At 38.2% G+C, this 16,905-nt stretch overlaps 1 protein-coding gene across 1 annotated transcript in view; it reads right to left on the reverse strand.

Annotated features, from left to right (window-relative positions):
• The window catches only part of CBL (Cbl proto-oncogene), an 86,981-nt gene extending 70,618 nt beyond the window's left edge, over positions 1-16,363 (reverse strand). Inside the window, exon 1 of the mRNA XM_036744747.1 lies at positions 16,148-16,363. Coding sequence (XP_036600642.1) covers positions 16,148-16,339 — 192 coding nt within the window. The 5' untranslated portion in view covers positions 16,340-16,363. The remainder of the gene's footprint in view (positions 1-16,147) is intronic.
• Positions 16,364-16,905: the final 542 nt, after the last annotated feature.

Consider the following 16,905-nt stretch of genomic DNA (forward strand, 5'->3'; position numbering starts at 1 on the left):
TGCAAATAGAGATAATTTCACCTTCTCCTTGCCAATATTTATACTTTTAATTTACTTATCTGACACCATTGCTATAGCTAGTATTTCTAAAACTATGTCAAATGAGAGTGGGTAGAGAAGCCATCTTTTCTTTATACTAGTTTGCACTGGGAAAGCTTCTAGTGTTTCTCCACTGCAATAATGCTAGCTCATGGACTTTGTAATAACCTCCTAACTTGCCTCCCTATCTATAGTTCTTCACCCTCTAATCCATCCTTCACACCACTACCAGAAGGATCTTCCTAATGCATGTCCTTTTCTCCTCTCTCTTTAAACTACTTCACTTGGTGAAATCATCAGCTCCCATGGATTCAATTACCATCTCTTTATGCATGACTTTTACATCTGTTTATCAAGCCCAAACCCTTCTGCTAACATCTGCAATTGTCCACTGGACATCTTCAATTTGATGTCCCACTGACATCTTAAACTCAACATGTCCAAAACTGAACTCATTATCTTTCCCCCAGGACCCTCCCTACATCCTAACGTCCCTGTTAATACTGAGGGCACCACCATCCTCCCAGTCACCCAGACTCACGACTTAAGCATCATTTTTGACTCCTCACTCTCTCTCAACCCCTGCATTTTTTACATCATCTGAAGCATAATAGATTCTGCTCCAGCCTTTTATTTTAACTCTGTGTATTTTTCTATTTCAAGTGTATTTTTTGTAAAGAACATATTGTTGGGTGGTGGTTTCTAATCTGTTCTATTATCTTCCATTTTGTGGGTGAGTTCATCTCATTTACAGTCATTATTTCTAAATACATATTTAACCAGTCCTGCATTCTTCATATAAATCCAACCTTGAACATGATGTTTGATCTTTGTGATATATTATTATAATCTCTTTGCTATTATTTAAACTTTTTGCTTTAATGTTCAATAGGGAAATTGGTCTATAGTTTTCTTTCCCTACTTTTGCCCTTTCTGGTTTAGGGATCAAAGCCATATTTGTATCACAGAAGGAATTTCTATTTCTTCAAGTATAAGGAATTACACTTATTTACTTCCTTTAAGTAAAGGACTCCTTTACTTATTTTTTTCAAGCAGTTTATATAGTATTAGAATTAATTATTTTTAAAATGTTTGGTAGAATCTGATTGTAAATCCATATGGTCCTGGGATTTTTTCTTAGGGAATTCATCTATGACTTGTTTAATTTACTTTTTCTAAGATAGGGTTATTTAGGTATTCTATTTCCTCTTCTGTTAATCTGGGCAATTTATATTTTGGTAAATATCTGAACTAGACTTTGAAGTAAGGAAAGGATTTCAACAGCAGCAATAGAGGGGCTGACGTTTGTGGGCACAGAAAACAAGAAGTGGGGGCAGCTAGGTGGCAGTGAGTAGAGCACTGGCCCTGGAGTCAGGAGGATCTGAGTTCAAATCCAACAGACACTTGACACACTTACTAGCTGTGTGACCTTGAGCAAGTCACTTAACCCCAATTGCCCTACCTTCCCCCCTCCAAAAACAAAAAAAAAACAAAGAAAAAAAAGAAAAGAAGAGAATGAGAATGGGGAATGCAAGGGTAGTTGTTATGATCTCAGATAAAGCAAAAGCAAAAAGACCTAATTAAAAGGGACAATCAGGGAAACTACATTTTGCTAAAAAGTACTACAAACAATGAATTAATATCATCAATACTGAATATATGTGCACCAAATGGCACTGCATCCAAATTCTCAAAGGAAAAGTTAAATGAGTAACAGGAAGCAATAGACAGTAAAATTATATAGGGGGAATCTCAATTTACCTCTCTGAGACCCAGCTAAATCTAACCACAAAATAAGGATTTTGGAAAAGTTAGATAGATCTCTAGAGAATACTGAATGGGAATAGAAAAGAGTCTATCTATGTTCCTTGAGAAGCTATGCATGGCAGCTTCACAAAAACTGCCCATGTATTAGGGCATAAAAGCCTCATAAATAAATGCACAAAAGCAGAAATACTAAATGTATCTTTTCCTGACCATAATGCAATGAAAATTATATTTAATAAAGTGTCATTGAAGACCAGATTAAAAAATTAATTAGAAACTAAATGACCTAATCCTAAAGATAGGCACAAACCAAATGTTATATGAAGTTCAAGAAGAAAAAGATCATTATTGATGTGGGGATTGGGGTAAGCATGTAAATCAGGAAAGACTTCATGGAAGTTGTGTTTTGCAACACTTTAAAGACATAAAAGAAAGAATACTGGACTAAAAGTCAAGAGTCCTACGTTTAAGTTCCAAGCTGCCATAAACTAGCTATATGAAAAAAAAAACTAGCTATATGACATTGGGAGAAATACTTTACCCACTCTGGACCTGTTTTCTCATCTGTAAAATGAAGGGAGTTGGAGTGGACAGATATTGGTTCACTTCAATTCTAATATTATATAACTCTCCATATTCCACCAGATGGCCACTGCTATGCAGCTAAGACCAGTCTCTGCAAAGGGGCAAGTAGCTAACCTTTATCCTTTTGTTGCTTATAAATATACTGGAAATTGTGCCCTTTATTCCTGGCAATAGCCACAACCACTTTACTAATAATATTTGCTTTAGGTAACCATTTGGTAACTGGGGAAAAAAAGAACACGAGGTTCAGTCTCCTGTCAAGAAAAACTGCTGCAGAAAACACAGAGAAACCAAAAAAAAAAAAATGCCTGTCCCCTGCAGCTGTTAAGCCTCTTCCTCCCAGGGTCCAGGCCAGCCAGCCAACCCCAAAATAAAAAAAAGAGTATCTTCACTTAACACACAGCCAGAGACAAGTAATCCTCCCACTCCATCCCCGAGTAGCTGTCAGTACTACACTAACTCCTCAAGTGTCCGTATACGCTACATGCTCTCAGCCTAGTAATTACTGGTTATGCAGCATTAATTATAAGAAGAATTTGGGGTTATTTGTGGCAAAGAAAAAGGATATGTCCTAGAAAGGTTTCCCAAAAACACTTCTCTGTGACTATTTCAAGTCAATAGTTAACAGAGCATTAGAATCTAGAGCAACCTGCCTTTAGTCTACCATGAATTTAAATAAGCGAGCTTAATGGGCCGCCAACAAAGTAGGGAGTGCCAACTATTTCAGGCTTAAGAAAATTCTATAGACACTCCGATGTTAAGGAAAAAACTGAAACACAAACTGCTTTCTAATCAAGTTTGTTTCCAATTATACTGTAGTAGCAAAAATAGCTGCCTTCCTTCTTTCTCCATCTTATAAACTTAAAGTATCCTTCACAATAATGTCAAAAAGAGAAGTGCAGAGCCTGGGAAAGCATCAGGAGCCCTAGTGCACTACATTCACAACAGGTCCCTCGCTGCCTCTGTTGTTTAGTTGTTTTTCAGTCATGTCCAACTTTTTGTGATCCCTTTTGGGGGTTTTCTTAACAAAGATACCATTTCCTGCTCCAGCTCATTTTACAGATGAGAAAACTGAGGCAAACAGGGTTAAGTGACAGGATCACACAGTCACTGTCTGAGACCAGATTTTAACTCAGGTCTTCCTGATCATAGTAGGCCCAGCACCTTATCTACTGTTCCACCTGGCCACTGCCTCTACTTTCCCAATTTTCTTCTGTTAAGTAAAGTGTTCAGCAGATTAAAAAAATTGGAAATTTGTATGACCATAGTAGTTAAGAACAAAATTCTCCTTGAAAAACTATTAAAAAAATGTAACCTAGAGAATGTGAATAGAGGAGTAAAAAGTTCAGTTTGGGGCTACTAAATCCTAACAATTTTGCACTAAAGAGTTTACACTTTTTAGTATGGTCTAGAAAAAGAAGAAATACAAATCTATACTATATATGATTACTGCCTCCTTAAAACTAGGCATTTAAAAGTTTTTATTATATCCATCTTACCCAGTGAAGTATTTACCCTCTAAAAAGTTTTGCATATTTAACTAGATAAAAGATTTAGTAGAATTTCCACCATATTTTCTTACTTTTGCTATCAATTCCCTACAATTATTTAACTTGTTCAAAATATAATTCAACTGGGGGCAGCTAGGTGGCGCAGTCAGTAGAGCACCGGCCCTGGAGTCAGGAGGACCTGAGTTCAAATCCGGCCTCAGACACTTGACACATGTACTAGCTGTGTGACCTTGGGCAAGTCACTTAACCCCAACTGCCCTGCCAAAAAGCAAAAAAAAAAAAAAAAATATATAATTCAACTAAGTTGTTTAAAAAATTCAATTCGTCAGGAAATAAATGTAATGTAAAACAAAAAAAAACTTCAATGTATTAGTGTATGGATAAAACAATGAAAATTCCATACACCTATGTGACTATAAAAAAAAAAATCAATCGACCTGAGGAACTTAACAGCTTTTTAACTAAAACAATTTGCATTTTATATTATAAGACAGAACAAAGAATAACTCCCCCCAAATTTTTTTAAATGAAACAGCCTCCCAAATGGGCACAAGAAAAGCTTTTTATTCCTAATTACCGTTCTCCACCCATTTATCAAAATATTCTGAGGTCTGAACTATAATTACTAAATCAGATATCTTGAATAGCACCGAAGTACTTTTTAGAAACACCCTGTCCCTCATGGTTGCAAACCAACTTACTTTCAGTTATCACATCAACTGAAGAAAAAATGAATTCAACACTGTTTTCAATGCAATACCCAATCTGACAAACATAAAGAACATGGCAAACTCCAGACCAACGGTATTCTTAAACATTTCTCAGTTAGCTGGAGAATATGTGAAGAGATAAGGGTTGATTTCATTTACATTTTTGGCTAAATATATCATCTTCCCTGCCCCTGGCATTTTGCACAATCACACCTTACAGCACACAGTTCAAAAAAAGTGCCACACAATTCTCCTAAAAGAATAATCAACTAATTAAATAATAAATTAATAACATCCCCAGAACAGCATAAAGCAGCCAAGTGAGCATGTTCTTAAATATGCAATTAGATAGTAACTAGGATGTTATGACAACTTGACTGTAGTTAATCTAATACTAATCCCTGAATCTATCAAAGAACTGTTAATTCCCCACCATGAATACCATGACTACTTCTATAAATGCAAATATGAAATATTTACTATAAACTGGAAGTGACAGAAATGCCAGCGTTTACACACACACACACACACACACACACACACACACACACACACGCACATGTAAAACTTTTATTTGGGAGATAATTTTGAAAGATTTTTAAAAATTGGTGATTGTTCTTGGTTCTTTGGTGAAATTTATGCTGATGCTTTTGAGGGAAGGGAGAAATTTGGGACCAGGTACCTCTAAGCCATTCTTACTTCAGTAAATTTAGAAAATGTAAAAGCAACATTGGCATGTGTCATTTCCAGTTCATGTCTTATCAATTTTTTTTAATCATACTGATTCTAACTACTCCACTTCTATCTAGAATCTGCTATTTCTCTCTACTTACAGAACTTCTATCCTAATTGAGGCACTCATTGCCTCTACCCTGGGACATTGCAACAGTCTCCTAATTTGTCTCTGGGCTCATTCCTCTCCATTTCCTCTTTCTCACAGCTGCCAAACTAATAAAGCTAAAATACATATCTAACCATGTAATTTCCCTACTCAAAAATCTTACTATTATCTATAAGATAAACAAAATCCCTAGCCTGTGCTATCAAGACCCTCTACAATCTTGCTCCCTCTTACCTCCTAGTCTTACTTCATATTACTCTTCCTTCATTCCAATAACACTGGCCATTAATACAAGGCATTCCATTTCCCTTCTTCATGCCTTTGCATAGCTTCTTCCCCACATCTGAACACACTCCCTCCAAGACCTGGAGAATCTCTAGTTTCCTTCACAGTATAGTTTAGATGCTAGTTCCTACATGAGTTCTTTTCTTATTTCCCCAGGTTGTTAGTGCTATCTAAAGCTGGAAATTACTTTGAGTACAGTATGAACTCTGTAAAGATACTGCATTTATTTAACTCTAAAGAAGGAGATATTAACCTGAGGTCCATATGGCCTTACCTAGGGTAAAAAATTACATCCTTATTTTCATTACCCTCTAATTAAAATTTAATATTTCCTTTAATTATGAATGTAGGCAATAAAAAAAATTATTCTGAGAAGGGCTCCACAAACTTCACCAGACTACCAAAGGCGTACATGACAAAAAAAAAAATTTTAAGGGTTAAGAGTACCTGCTCAATTGTGAATCAGTACATCATTTTGAAAACACGTCAGAATTATACAAATAAAATAATTAAAATGAACTAGAATGTCCATACCCTTTGACCCAGAGATTCAACTCCTAGGCCTATACCCCAAGGAAATCATGATAAGAAACTCCCTATATACACTAAACTATTTATAGCAGCATTGCTTGTGACAGCAAAGAATTAAAAACAAAATACATGCTCATCAATTGAGCAATGGCTAAATAAACTCTGATACATAAATGTAATGGAATCTTAGTGTGCTGTAAGAAATTATGCATGCAATAAATTCAGAGAAACATGGAAAGATCCATATGAACTGATGCAGAGTGAAATAATCAGTAAAAAAAAATCATGAAATATGATGAATAAGAAGTATGGAAACATTTGCACAATCTGATATAGAATTAAGAAAGCAGAGTTATTTACAAGAATGTAAATGGAAAAAACCACAAAACAACTGAAAGTGAATGTGGCAGAATTATAAAGAACAAGCACACCCCCAAAGAAGAGATATAAAAAGATACTCCCAACTCAATTTGCAGATATGGTAGCTCCACAAATGTGGTATATCACATATATTTTTTAAACTTTTTCATTGCTGTTGCTGATTTTTTTTCTTTTTCTTTAAAAATATAAATTTATCACATAGGACTTCTCTCTTAGAGGGAGAATAGGGAGAGATATTGAATAAAATTCTGGTGATATAAAAAAAAGATAGCAACAAAAATTAACTAAATAACAAACAAAAAAGAACCTTTCCTCCAGAGATCCACGTTGTATCACCCCCAATAGAACGTAAACTCCTTTAGAGTAAAGACGGTTTCATTTTTGTCTTTGTGTTACCTAGCCATGTGCCTTACATAGATTAAGTGTTTAACTAGCATTATTGAAATAAATACAAAAACTGTCATGGTTCCCTATTTCCTTTGGAATAACATATGCCTTCACAGGCTGGAATTTAAGGATTATCAAAATTTGGCTCCGTCCTAGCTTTCTGATCGTATTTTACATTACTCCCCTTGCAGTTCTGGCTTCAGTCAAAATAGACTATTAGTTATTTCTGGATATCACCTTGCTACCTCATCTCCCAACCTCCTTCATCGATTCCTACCTTCTATACCTAGAATTCACTTCCCTTTTCATCTCTGCTTATTGAAATCCACATTTCTCTCCTTCAGGACCCAGCTCAGGTGCCACCTCTTCTTTTATAGAACCCCTAAGTAAAACTAATCTCTCCCTCTTCTAACCTACAGCAATTTTTTTAAGTATTTCTCCCTTCTCTATAACACATTATACCTACAGTAGACTTGATTGTATATATGTTATATCCTCTCTCTCCTAGTAAAATATAAAATCTTTGAGGGCAGGACTATATCTTTCAGTTTTCTATCCCAGGACCTAGTTCAGTAGATGGTCTTTAAATGTTGCTATGGCAGAAAAATTCACCACTCTGCTGCAAATTTGGCAATGAGTCTCTCCAAATTTAATTAAGTTGGTCCTTGGGCAAATTGTGTCACCATACCCAGACCAGAAAGACTTTTAAGCTTGGTGGAAGGTCTGACAAGGATTGTGTTCTATTCACATAGCCTTGCAGGAGCAGGGAACCTGTGGCCTTGAGGTAGAGTAACCCCATCACATTGAGCTATGGGAGTAAAACCTCAGTGAAAGTAATTCTTGCAATTAAACAATAATAAACAAACAATAAGCATGTATTAAGTGCCAACTATATGCAAGGCATTGTGCAAATAAAAAAAAGATATAAATAAGAAAAATATAATCAAATAAGAAAAAGATAATCCTTGCCCTCAAGGAGCTTACAATCTAACATGGGAAGACAACATATATACTAAACACTTAATAAATGTTTCTTTTGTGTTTGTGCAGGGTCCTTGCGTGCTACCATTAAAGGTAGCTGAGTTAAATCAATAAATAGAAGACACTGATGGGGTTAAGCAAGACCCTACCCCTCCCACATAATGCTAAGAAGTTAGCCTCATTTAAGCTATTCCTCATAGATTGGAAAAGCCTGGGAAATGGTACCAGGTAGTGGTGAGAAACCTGATTCCTGACACTATATGCTACTACTAAGCCACTCAACACCTGTTCCAAACTTACAAGGTAGAACTAGCCAGTGAACAAGCATTTATTAAGCATTTACTATATTCCAGGCACTGTGTTAAGCACCTGGGACACAAAGAACGGCAAAAACACAGTCCGTGCCCTCAAAGAACTAACATTCTAAAGAAAGAGGCAACATGCAATCAACTCTGTACATGTAAGATATAGTATACAAAATAAATGGAAAGTAATCTCAGTGGGAAGGCAATGGAGGAAAAGGAAAAGATGCCAGGAAAGGCTTCTTACAGAACTGAGCCTTGAAGGAAGTCAGGAGGGAGAGATGAGGGGAGAGAAGAGGGAAATCATTCCATACATGGGGGACAGCTAGTGAACAATGTGAAGAAACAGAAAGAAGGAAGATGTAAAAAATGAGGAGGCGAGTAAAGTGTAAGAGTGGAAAGACAGGAAGAAGCAAGATTGTGAAAAGCTTTAAAAGCCAAACAGAAGATTTTGTATTTGATCCTGGAGATAACAGAGAGCCACTAGAGTTTATTGGATGAGTGGTGTGAGAGTGGTATGGTCAGACCTATGTTTTAGCAAGATCACTTTGGCAGACGAGTAGAGGATGGACTGGAACCAGGAGAGACTTGTAGCAAAGAGATGGAACCAACAGGCATGACATGCTGAGAGGCTGCACCAGAGTGGTGGCTATGTGAATGGAGAGAAAAGGATGCATAGGAGAGATGTTGTAAAAGTAGAAACAAGACTTGGCAATAAATTGGACATGTAAGGGTGAGAGCAAGTGAGGAGTCAAGGATAACACCAAAGTTACTAGCACGGGTGACTGGCCTGTAGTATTCTTGTAAGAGAAACCTTCACGCCAGTCAACCTTTGGAAAATGGTAATGTTCAAGCACAGCAAGAGAACAATAAAAACCACAGCTACTTTCCTGGCCTTTCTTCCCCTTCATGAAATTGTTGAGGGAAGAAATTTTATGGGATCAGGCCTGAATGTGGCCTCCAATGATCCCGGTTGACCCGACACAAAATGTGATCATCCCAGAAATATTTCATAATGGCTTTATTGTAATTCTTTCTCCCCAAAACTCTAACATAGGTCATACATATTTCCCCCATTTTAAAGAAGAGGAAAAGTAAAACATAGCAGAAGAGAAAAAAAAATTATCAGAAAATCATTAAAAATTAAAGAGTGAACTGGACCAAAGTATGCTCAGTCATGGAGTTTTCAAACCACTAATCAGCCTAACAAGCTTTAAATGCTACAAGATAGGGACAGTGTTTTTAACAGCATAAAGTGTTTTAGAAGCTAAGAATGCGCTGTTTCTAGTATGAATGGTGTTAATACTTCAGAAACTCCACCAGTACTAAAGAACAAAATCAATCCTTATAGGCTATTATTAATAAATATTTTATCATATAATATTTTGAGGGATGTAGCTCCTTAAATGAACAATGGTCAAAACATGCAAAAAGAGTTTTATGGAAAATCTTTCAATTAGTATTAGGTAACTACCCCTGCTTTCCTCATAAATCACTATCAGTACATACACAAACTTCCAAACCAAGTTCTCTCATTTAATAATAAAGAATATGTAACCTAGTTACACTGATATGGAAGCACTGTTAATAAATATTAAAATATCACATCTATTAAGTACTACTTTTATTCCGTTCTTAAAAATGTCCCCTTCTAAATAAAATGGAATTGGGAAAATGTGATTTCATCTCTCATTCCCCTCCTCCCTATCTATCTATAATATATGCATTATAATGTATATGTATAGATCCAGCCCTAGTCTTTACTGAGCTCTAGTCCCATATCACCATTTGCCTACTAGACATTTCCAACTAGACTTATGTTATGGTAGGCATCTCAAACTCAACATGTCCAAAACAGAACTCAGTATCTTTCCCCTAAAAATCCATCTGTATTAAGAGCTTCCCTATTTTTGTTGGGGGTACTACCATTTTTCCATCACCCAGGCTCACAACCTCAGAGTCATCCATGACTCATTATTCTCACCCCACAAACTCCATCAGTTGCCAAATATTGTCAATTATACTTCCATAATGCAACCATCTCCTTCTCTCTAAACACATCTACCACGCTAGTTCATATCTTAATTACCTCTTGCCTTAACTACTGTAATAGCCTCTTAATTGGTGTCCCTGCCTCATTGCTTATGTCTTCAAGTTATAATTTATAATGCTGCCAGTGACATCCCTAAAGCACAGGTTACTCCTCTGCTCAATAAATACCATTGACTCTCTATTACCTCAAGAATCAATACAAATGCCTCTGTTTGACAGTTAAAGCCCTTCACAACTTAACTCAAAGCTACCTTTCCAGGGTTATTATACACTATATTCCACACATACTCTGATCCAGACCAACTAGTCTTGTTCTTAAACACATGACATTCCATTTCCCATTTCTATTAAACAGGATCTTCCCTCATGACTCTCCGTGCACTCTTCTAAATTATATCCTTAGAAATCATCATTTCCTTCCAAGTATAGTTCCTATGCTACCTCCTAAACGAAGCCTTTCATGATTTCCCAAGCCACTAGTGGCCCTGAAAATTACCTTGTATGTAGTTATATGTGCCTCCCTGAACAGAACAAATGTTCTTTGAGGTCAGGGACCATTTCATTTTTATCTCTGTATCCCTAGTACCTAGTACATTTCCTGAAGCTTCTTGATAAATGCATATTAACTGTTCGATTATACAAGTTAGATTCATTATAACAAACTTCAATAAACTATCCAAAGTATTTTTTATTGTGATATTAAAGTCTGGTAAATAGAGCACTGCTTGAAATAAGTAATTATGGATTAAAAAGCTCGTTATAGAAATACCTTTCCTTGTCAATTTAATAAACAGTTATATGCAAGGAACCTGGCTCTTTCCATGTTTACCAATGAACATAACAGATAAATTCCAACCATGTCTGCTGACTCACAGATTTCTATTATGTGAAACTTATTTTTCCATTATTTACCACAACTATCTTAAGATATTTTCTTTGGGGGCCATGGAAGAAATCATCCATGGCACGCCACATGATGGTAATGTAGTGGCAAGCAAAACAGTGAGCCTTTTAAAAATACATTTAGTGGAAAACTTTACAATAAACTTCATTGTCAACCAGAAATGAGAATCAACATATTAAGAAGGAATGCTGCGCTCTGATAACAATTTTTTTAAAGAACAGTACCAAAAACTTTGACAAAATAATAATCTGTTCTACACAGCCTGCCTGTTATTCCCACTGTAAAGGTAGCAATTCTAATGAAAATGCTTGAATATTAAGCTTATCCCTAACTCAGACTGAATTAATACTTTTAATCCAAAGTAATTCATTTATCTTTCTCAGCCTTCCCCCTTTCTATCAATTGAAGTATCTGGTTCTTCCTTTAGTAGCATATTTCTCCAGCCAGTAACACCTGCAAAGCCTCCTCCTCAAGCGGAAATGATCTCTCTCCTCCGAACTATATAGTACTTTGTACCACTGGTACTCTACTTTCACATTCTATTTTGTACGGCTCAGTTATTGATTGTATTCATCCTTCTCCCCAGGCAATGATAAAGCTCCATGAGGACAGGAATATGTCTTATTGTTTTATCTCCCACAGAATCTAACATGATGCCTCACACACAAGAGGTGATCAGTAATTATTATGGAAGGAGGGAAGGGAGGAAGGAAAGAAGAGAGGAATGAAGGGAGGTAAAAAGTTAAGAAGAAAAGAGGGAGGTACAAAACTAAGGATCAAATCCTCCAAACTCCCTTAAGCAACGTGGGTTTGGGGTTCAGAAAAGTAGTTGTCTAGCAATTAAGTAATATCCCTCAAAGAAATAGTAAATTAGTATATTGTGACTATTACCCTTAACTTCCTTCCTTCTGAGAAGCTCAATGACTTATTTACTTAGCTGATAAGACTCTCACTACCCTAAAGTCTAATTTGGGGCTGTCAGCTCTCAAAAACCTGTTTGTAGAGCCTGTTAAAGTATTGTAATAATTAATATTGAGACTTGTTAAGATATATAATAGGGTGAGCATTTCTGTTAATATAGCAAAAGGGGTAGTACTAAGTTACTGTATTTGTCAATGGAGTGGCAGTCACCATGACGACCCAAGAATTCTGAGTTCAGAATTTGGGGTTTTTTGTTGAAAAATATACATGTAGTATCTGCTGTAATAGAATTTGATGTGAATAAGAGAGGCTAATACTTTCAAAACACCATATATTTTGGAGCCATTCGTTTATTGAAAATTATAAACCCAAGAACAAATACCAAATAAAACCCTGATTAACTGGCACTCAACTAACCAGAACCCTCAATTAACTGAAATTATTTTGTATTTAATAACCAAAAATCCCTCTCACACCAGAGATTTATTAGAGAGAAAACCAGTAACTCTTATCTCCCACATGATCTAAATTTACAGTACTGTAAAGGGAATATTGGTAACCCTAAGGGACAATGAAGTGTTACAACAAAGAAATTTTCAACTATACTAAGCAAAACTTCAGTACTTGAACTACTACTTTCTTGGATCAAGAATCCTTTCTCTCCCTTTAGGACCTTGACCTGACCCCTTCCTACCTTCCCAGCCTCCTTTACACTTTATTTATTTCCACACACTGTACAATCTAGCTAAGTGACCTTCTTGTTCTTCCAACAAGATGCTCCATCTCCAACTCTGTGCCTTCTCACTGGCTGTCCCCATTTGTGGAAAGCTCTCCCTTACTCATCTCTACCTCCTGACTTCCCCCACCCACTTCATTCAAATCTCAGTTCAAACCCCAATCTTCTACATGAGGGTCTTTCTAGCTACTACTGCCTTACCTTCTGAGATAACCTCCTATGTACTCTGTATATACCTAATTATTTTCATGTTGTCGCCCTCATTAGAACATGAGCTCCTTGAAGGGACTATTTTTAAATCTCTCCATGCATCACCAGGGTTTAGGCCATTGTAAATACTTAATAATTGATTTTATTTTTGTAACCACCAGCTCAAAGCCCATTGCTTCCAGCACACATACATACACCTTATAAATTAATTGAGTCAGTCTGAGGATTGTTGATAATTAGTCATGCATACTTTATTTATGAACTTAAGTTAACTTAAATAACCTTTCCCACTAGCACTTTTCATGTTGTCTACTTTAGAATTAAGTCCTTTCCCCCTAAAAGAAATGTCAAGCAACTTCCACTTTGGGGGGAACAGGAAACTGTACATGAATTCATTCAACAACAATTTGGATTCAAACAACAGAAAACTCCCTGCTTGACAATCCTATTACCCAGTAACCAAACCACTGCAAAACTCCATTCTCCCAAAGGAGATCTGCTATTTAATTTTGGATTTGGCGGGGCGGGGAGGGTTTGTGTAGAGACATGTAGGTGACACAATGGATAGAGTACAGGATCTAGAATCAGGAAGACGAGTTCAAATCCAGTCTCACATACTTACTACCTGTGTGATCCTGGGCAAATCTGTTTATCTCAGTTTCTTCAACTGTAAAATAGGAATAATAAAAGCACCTACCTTAAAGAGCTGTTGTGAGGATCAAATGAGATATTATTTGTAAAGCATTCAGCACAGTGCCTGGCACATAGTAGATGCTACATGAATGCTTATTCTCTTTCTTTCCCTTTCCTGTGTACATAAAATACATAAGACAAATTTGGTCTTAGGGCTGATCAACACCTTTTAAAGTGGAAATAAGTGAGTTTTCAGTTCAATTCTGTCAAACAACATATCCTATGGAATGTAGATACATCACATAATAATCGACCCTCCTGGAAAAATAAGAGTGGAAACCCTTCCTTAATAACTACCAAAGGCATTTTTGACCCCAAAGGCAGGATGTTTCTTTATTCTGATGCGAATGGCTACAAAATTTCTGAAGAATAAAAATTCATTATATCCTAACTAGGAAAAGAGTTGATGAAGCTATTAAAAGATAACTTAGCAGAACATATACATATCTGGATTTCTAGGAAAATAAAGAAGTCTGAGAGAACTTTATGGTTCTGAGGAATAGTCTCCATCTGTAAAATTTTTTATATATTGAATCCCATTCTCTCATGAAGGTTACGAATTTGAAATTCAAATTTTTCTTCTCTGAAAACCTTCAACCTTCATTATAAAATCTAAGCTACAAGCACTTCAGATCAAAAGAACAGTAAATATTCAAAAATTCAAGAAAATCAAATAATTTCAAGAGGTCTTTTGCAGCTAACTTTTTATAATCTTTATTACCCCAATGACTAAAAATGAAATTAACATTTTAGCACCATTAAGCTAGATCTTGCAAGGAACAGAGAGAACAACTTTAGCCACTGTGCATAATACACATATCATGAATTAAAATACCAATTCTTTAGATGAGCAAATACATCACTGAAAACTTTGTGGAACTATTTTTAAATCAATGAGAAAAACAGAGATGTTAATTCATAACAAAGGGCTTATTAGGTATTTATATCACATCTTTATCACAAGGACTTATTAGCTGTTTTTCCAAACCAACCCAGCGAGAATTTTACAAATGAGGAACCAAAGCACAAAGAAGTTAAGTGACATGCAAAGAATCACCACAACCTCTTCTACACTACAGGAAATACCAACTGTCTACATTATGACAATTACTAGAGGAAATAACACCACTGTATATAACAGTTGTTCACTTCCACCTTGCTACAGTGACTAGAAATATATATAAAGTTGCCAAAGTCATTCACTAAATATGGGGGTGGGGGATAGAGACAAAATATAATACTTTGTGTTGAATTCCCCCTGATAATCTAGATTGGTTTAACATTGTTTCAAGTACCTTGGATACTTGTATTATTTTTCTTATTAAAGACTAAGCTTGAGAGGAGTAAAGATGTACTCACTAAACTTAAAAGTGGTTAAATACAGGATAGCTCATGAACTATTTTTCATCATCTGTGAATGAAAAAGTTTCCTTGGGTTACCGCTAATCAAATTAAATTAACAGCAAGGCCTAAGAAAGCGTCTAATGACTTAGCCAAAGGGAACCAGAAAAAAAGTTAGGGTAGACGGGCCATGCAACTTAGCTTCCTCAGTCAATTTATCTCCCAGGAGATGATGCACTGGACCAGAAACTGGTTAAATTGGCCCACAAATCAATTCAGTCTATAAATACCAGCATATGTAATATTTCACAGAAAAAAATTAAAAATAGTTTTTTAAAGTCAAACTTAAGTCATTTGCTATATCTAGAGAATAAGGTTCCTTCCCAGCCCCCACTAAGCACCTTACATCCCAATTTCCTTCATCTTAGTCTATTAAAATACAAGGGGAACCATATGCTATACCATAATGAAAGGCAAAAACAAAAACAAAACTCACCAACGCTTGGCACATTTTAACAACTAACCCTGGATCTGACTAAATCATAGTTCATACCCTTACCCTGATGATCCAAAGACTCTCCAGGTCCCTAGTAAATCAAATTCCTCCTGGCCTTCTGCTTCCAACTGCCCCCCACCCGCACCCCAAGATACCCTTTTCTTGACCCTACCCACACATCCACCTCCTCTGTTTTTGCAGCCCTATCTACCCTGGATCCCCTGACCCACTCCCTGGAGACTTCCTCTCTCTAGGCTCTTTGAGAAACCCTTTGCTCAACTCTCACCAGCTCCATGCCAAACCCCTGAGCCCGGCTCGTCGACCCCCCCCCCCCCCGCCCCATCGTCCCAGCTCTCAGTCCCCCCACCCCCCCGCCCTGCTCCAGGGTCCCAGCTGCGCCGGCCTCCGCAGCCCCCGGCCCCTCCCCCACCCTCGCCGCTTCCCCTCCCCCGCCCTCGGCCCGAGCCCCCTCACCTTGTCCATGAGCTTCCAGCACTTCTCCACCATCTTCTTGTCCACGGCTCCCGGCGGGTGGGGGCTGAGGTGGTGGTGGTGGTGGTGCGGCTGGAAGGCGTCCTTCATTAGCCCGATCAGGCCGCCCGAACCCGAGCCCCCGGAGCCGCCGCTGCCCCCGGCCCCGGCCCCCTTCTTCACGTTGCCGGCCATGGCCCGGGGAGGCTCGGGGCAACGGGGGGGAACCCACCCGGGAACCCGGCACCGAGAGAGAGGGAAGGAAGGAAGGAAGGAAGAAGGGAGGGAGGGAGGGAGGAAGGAAAGAGGGAGGGGACCGGAGGCGGAGCCTCCCTCTGCCGGCCGCCGCCACCGGCTCTTGGGGGCCAGGGCGGAGCGCTGGCCCCGAGGGGAGGGCAGGGGGCGGTGCGCGGGGAGGGGAGGGCAGGGGGCGGTGCGCGGAAGGGGTGGGGACAGGAGGAGCGCGCGTGCTAAAGCGGGCGCGCGCGCGTCCCTTTAAAGAGGGGCTAGGCGAAGGCGTCGCCGAGAGGAACCCATGAGCACACACCACCCCCACCCCGCCACCCCCCGCCCGGCTTTCCTCCACCCCGAGGCTGAGCGCAAGCTTCCGGCGCGCGCGCGCGCTCCCAGGCTGAAGGGAAGCATCGCGTGCGCGCGCGCTGGGGCCGTAAAACGGACAGGCAGCTAGAGGTGTGGGAAGGGAGTGCCTCATCCAGAGGGATTGTCAGTGGCCCCCATTGCCTTCTCCTAAAACCAGTATC

The sequence above is a fragment of the Trichosurus vulpecula genome, chromosome 2, assembly GCF_011100635.1.
Source record: "Trichosurus vulpecula isolate mTriVul1 chromosome 2, mTriVul1.pri, whole genome shotgun sequence".
Taxonomy (NCBI): domain Eukaryota; kingdom Metazoa; phylum Chordata; class Mammalia; order Diprotodontia; family Phalangeridae; genus Trichosurus; species Trichosurus vulpecula.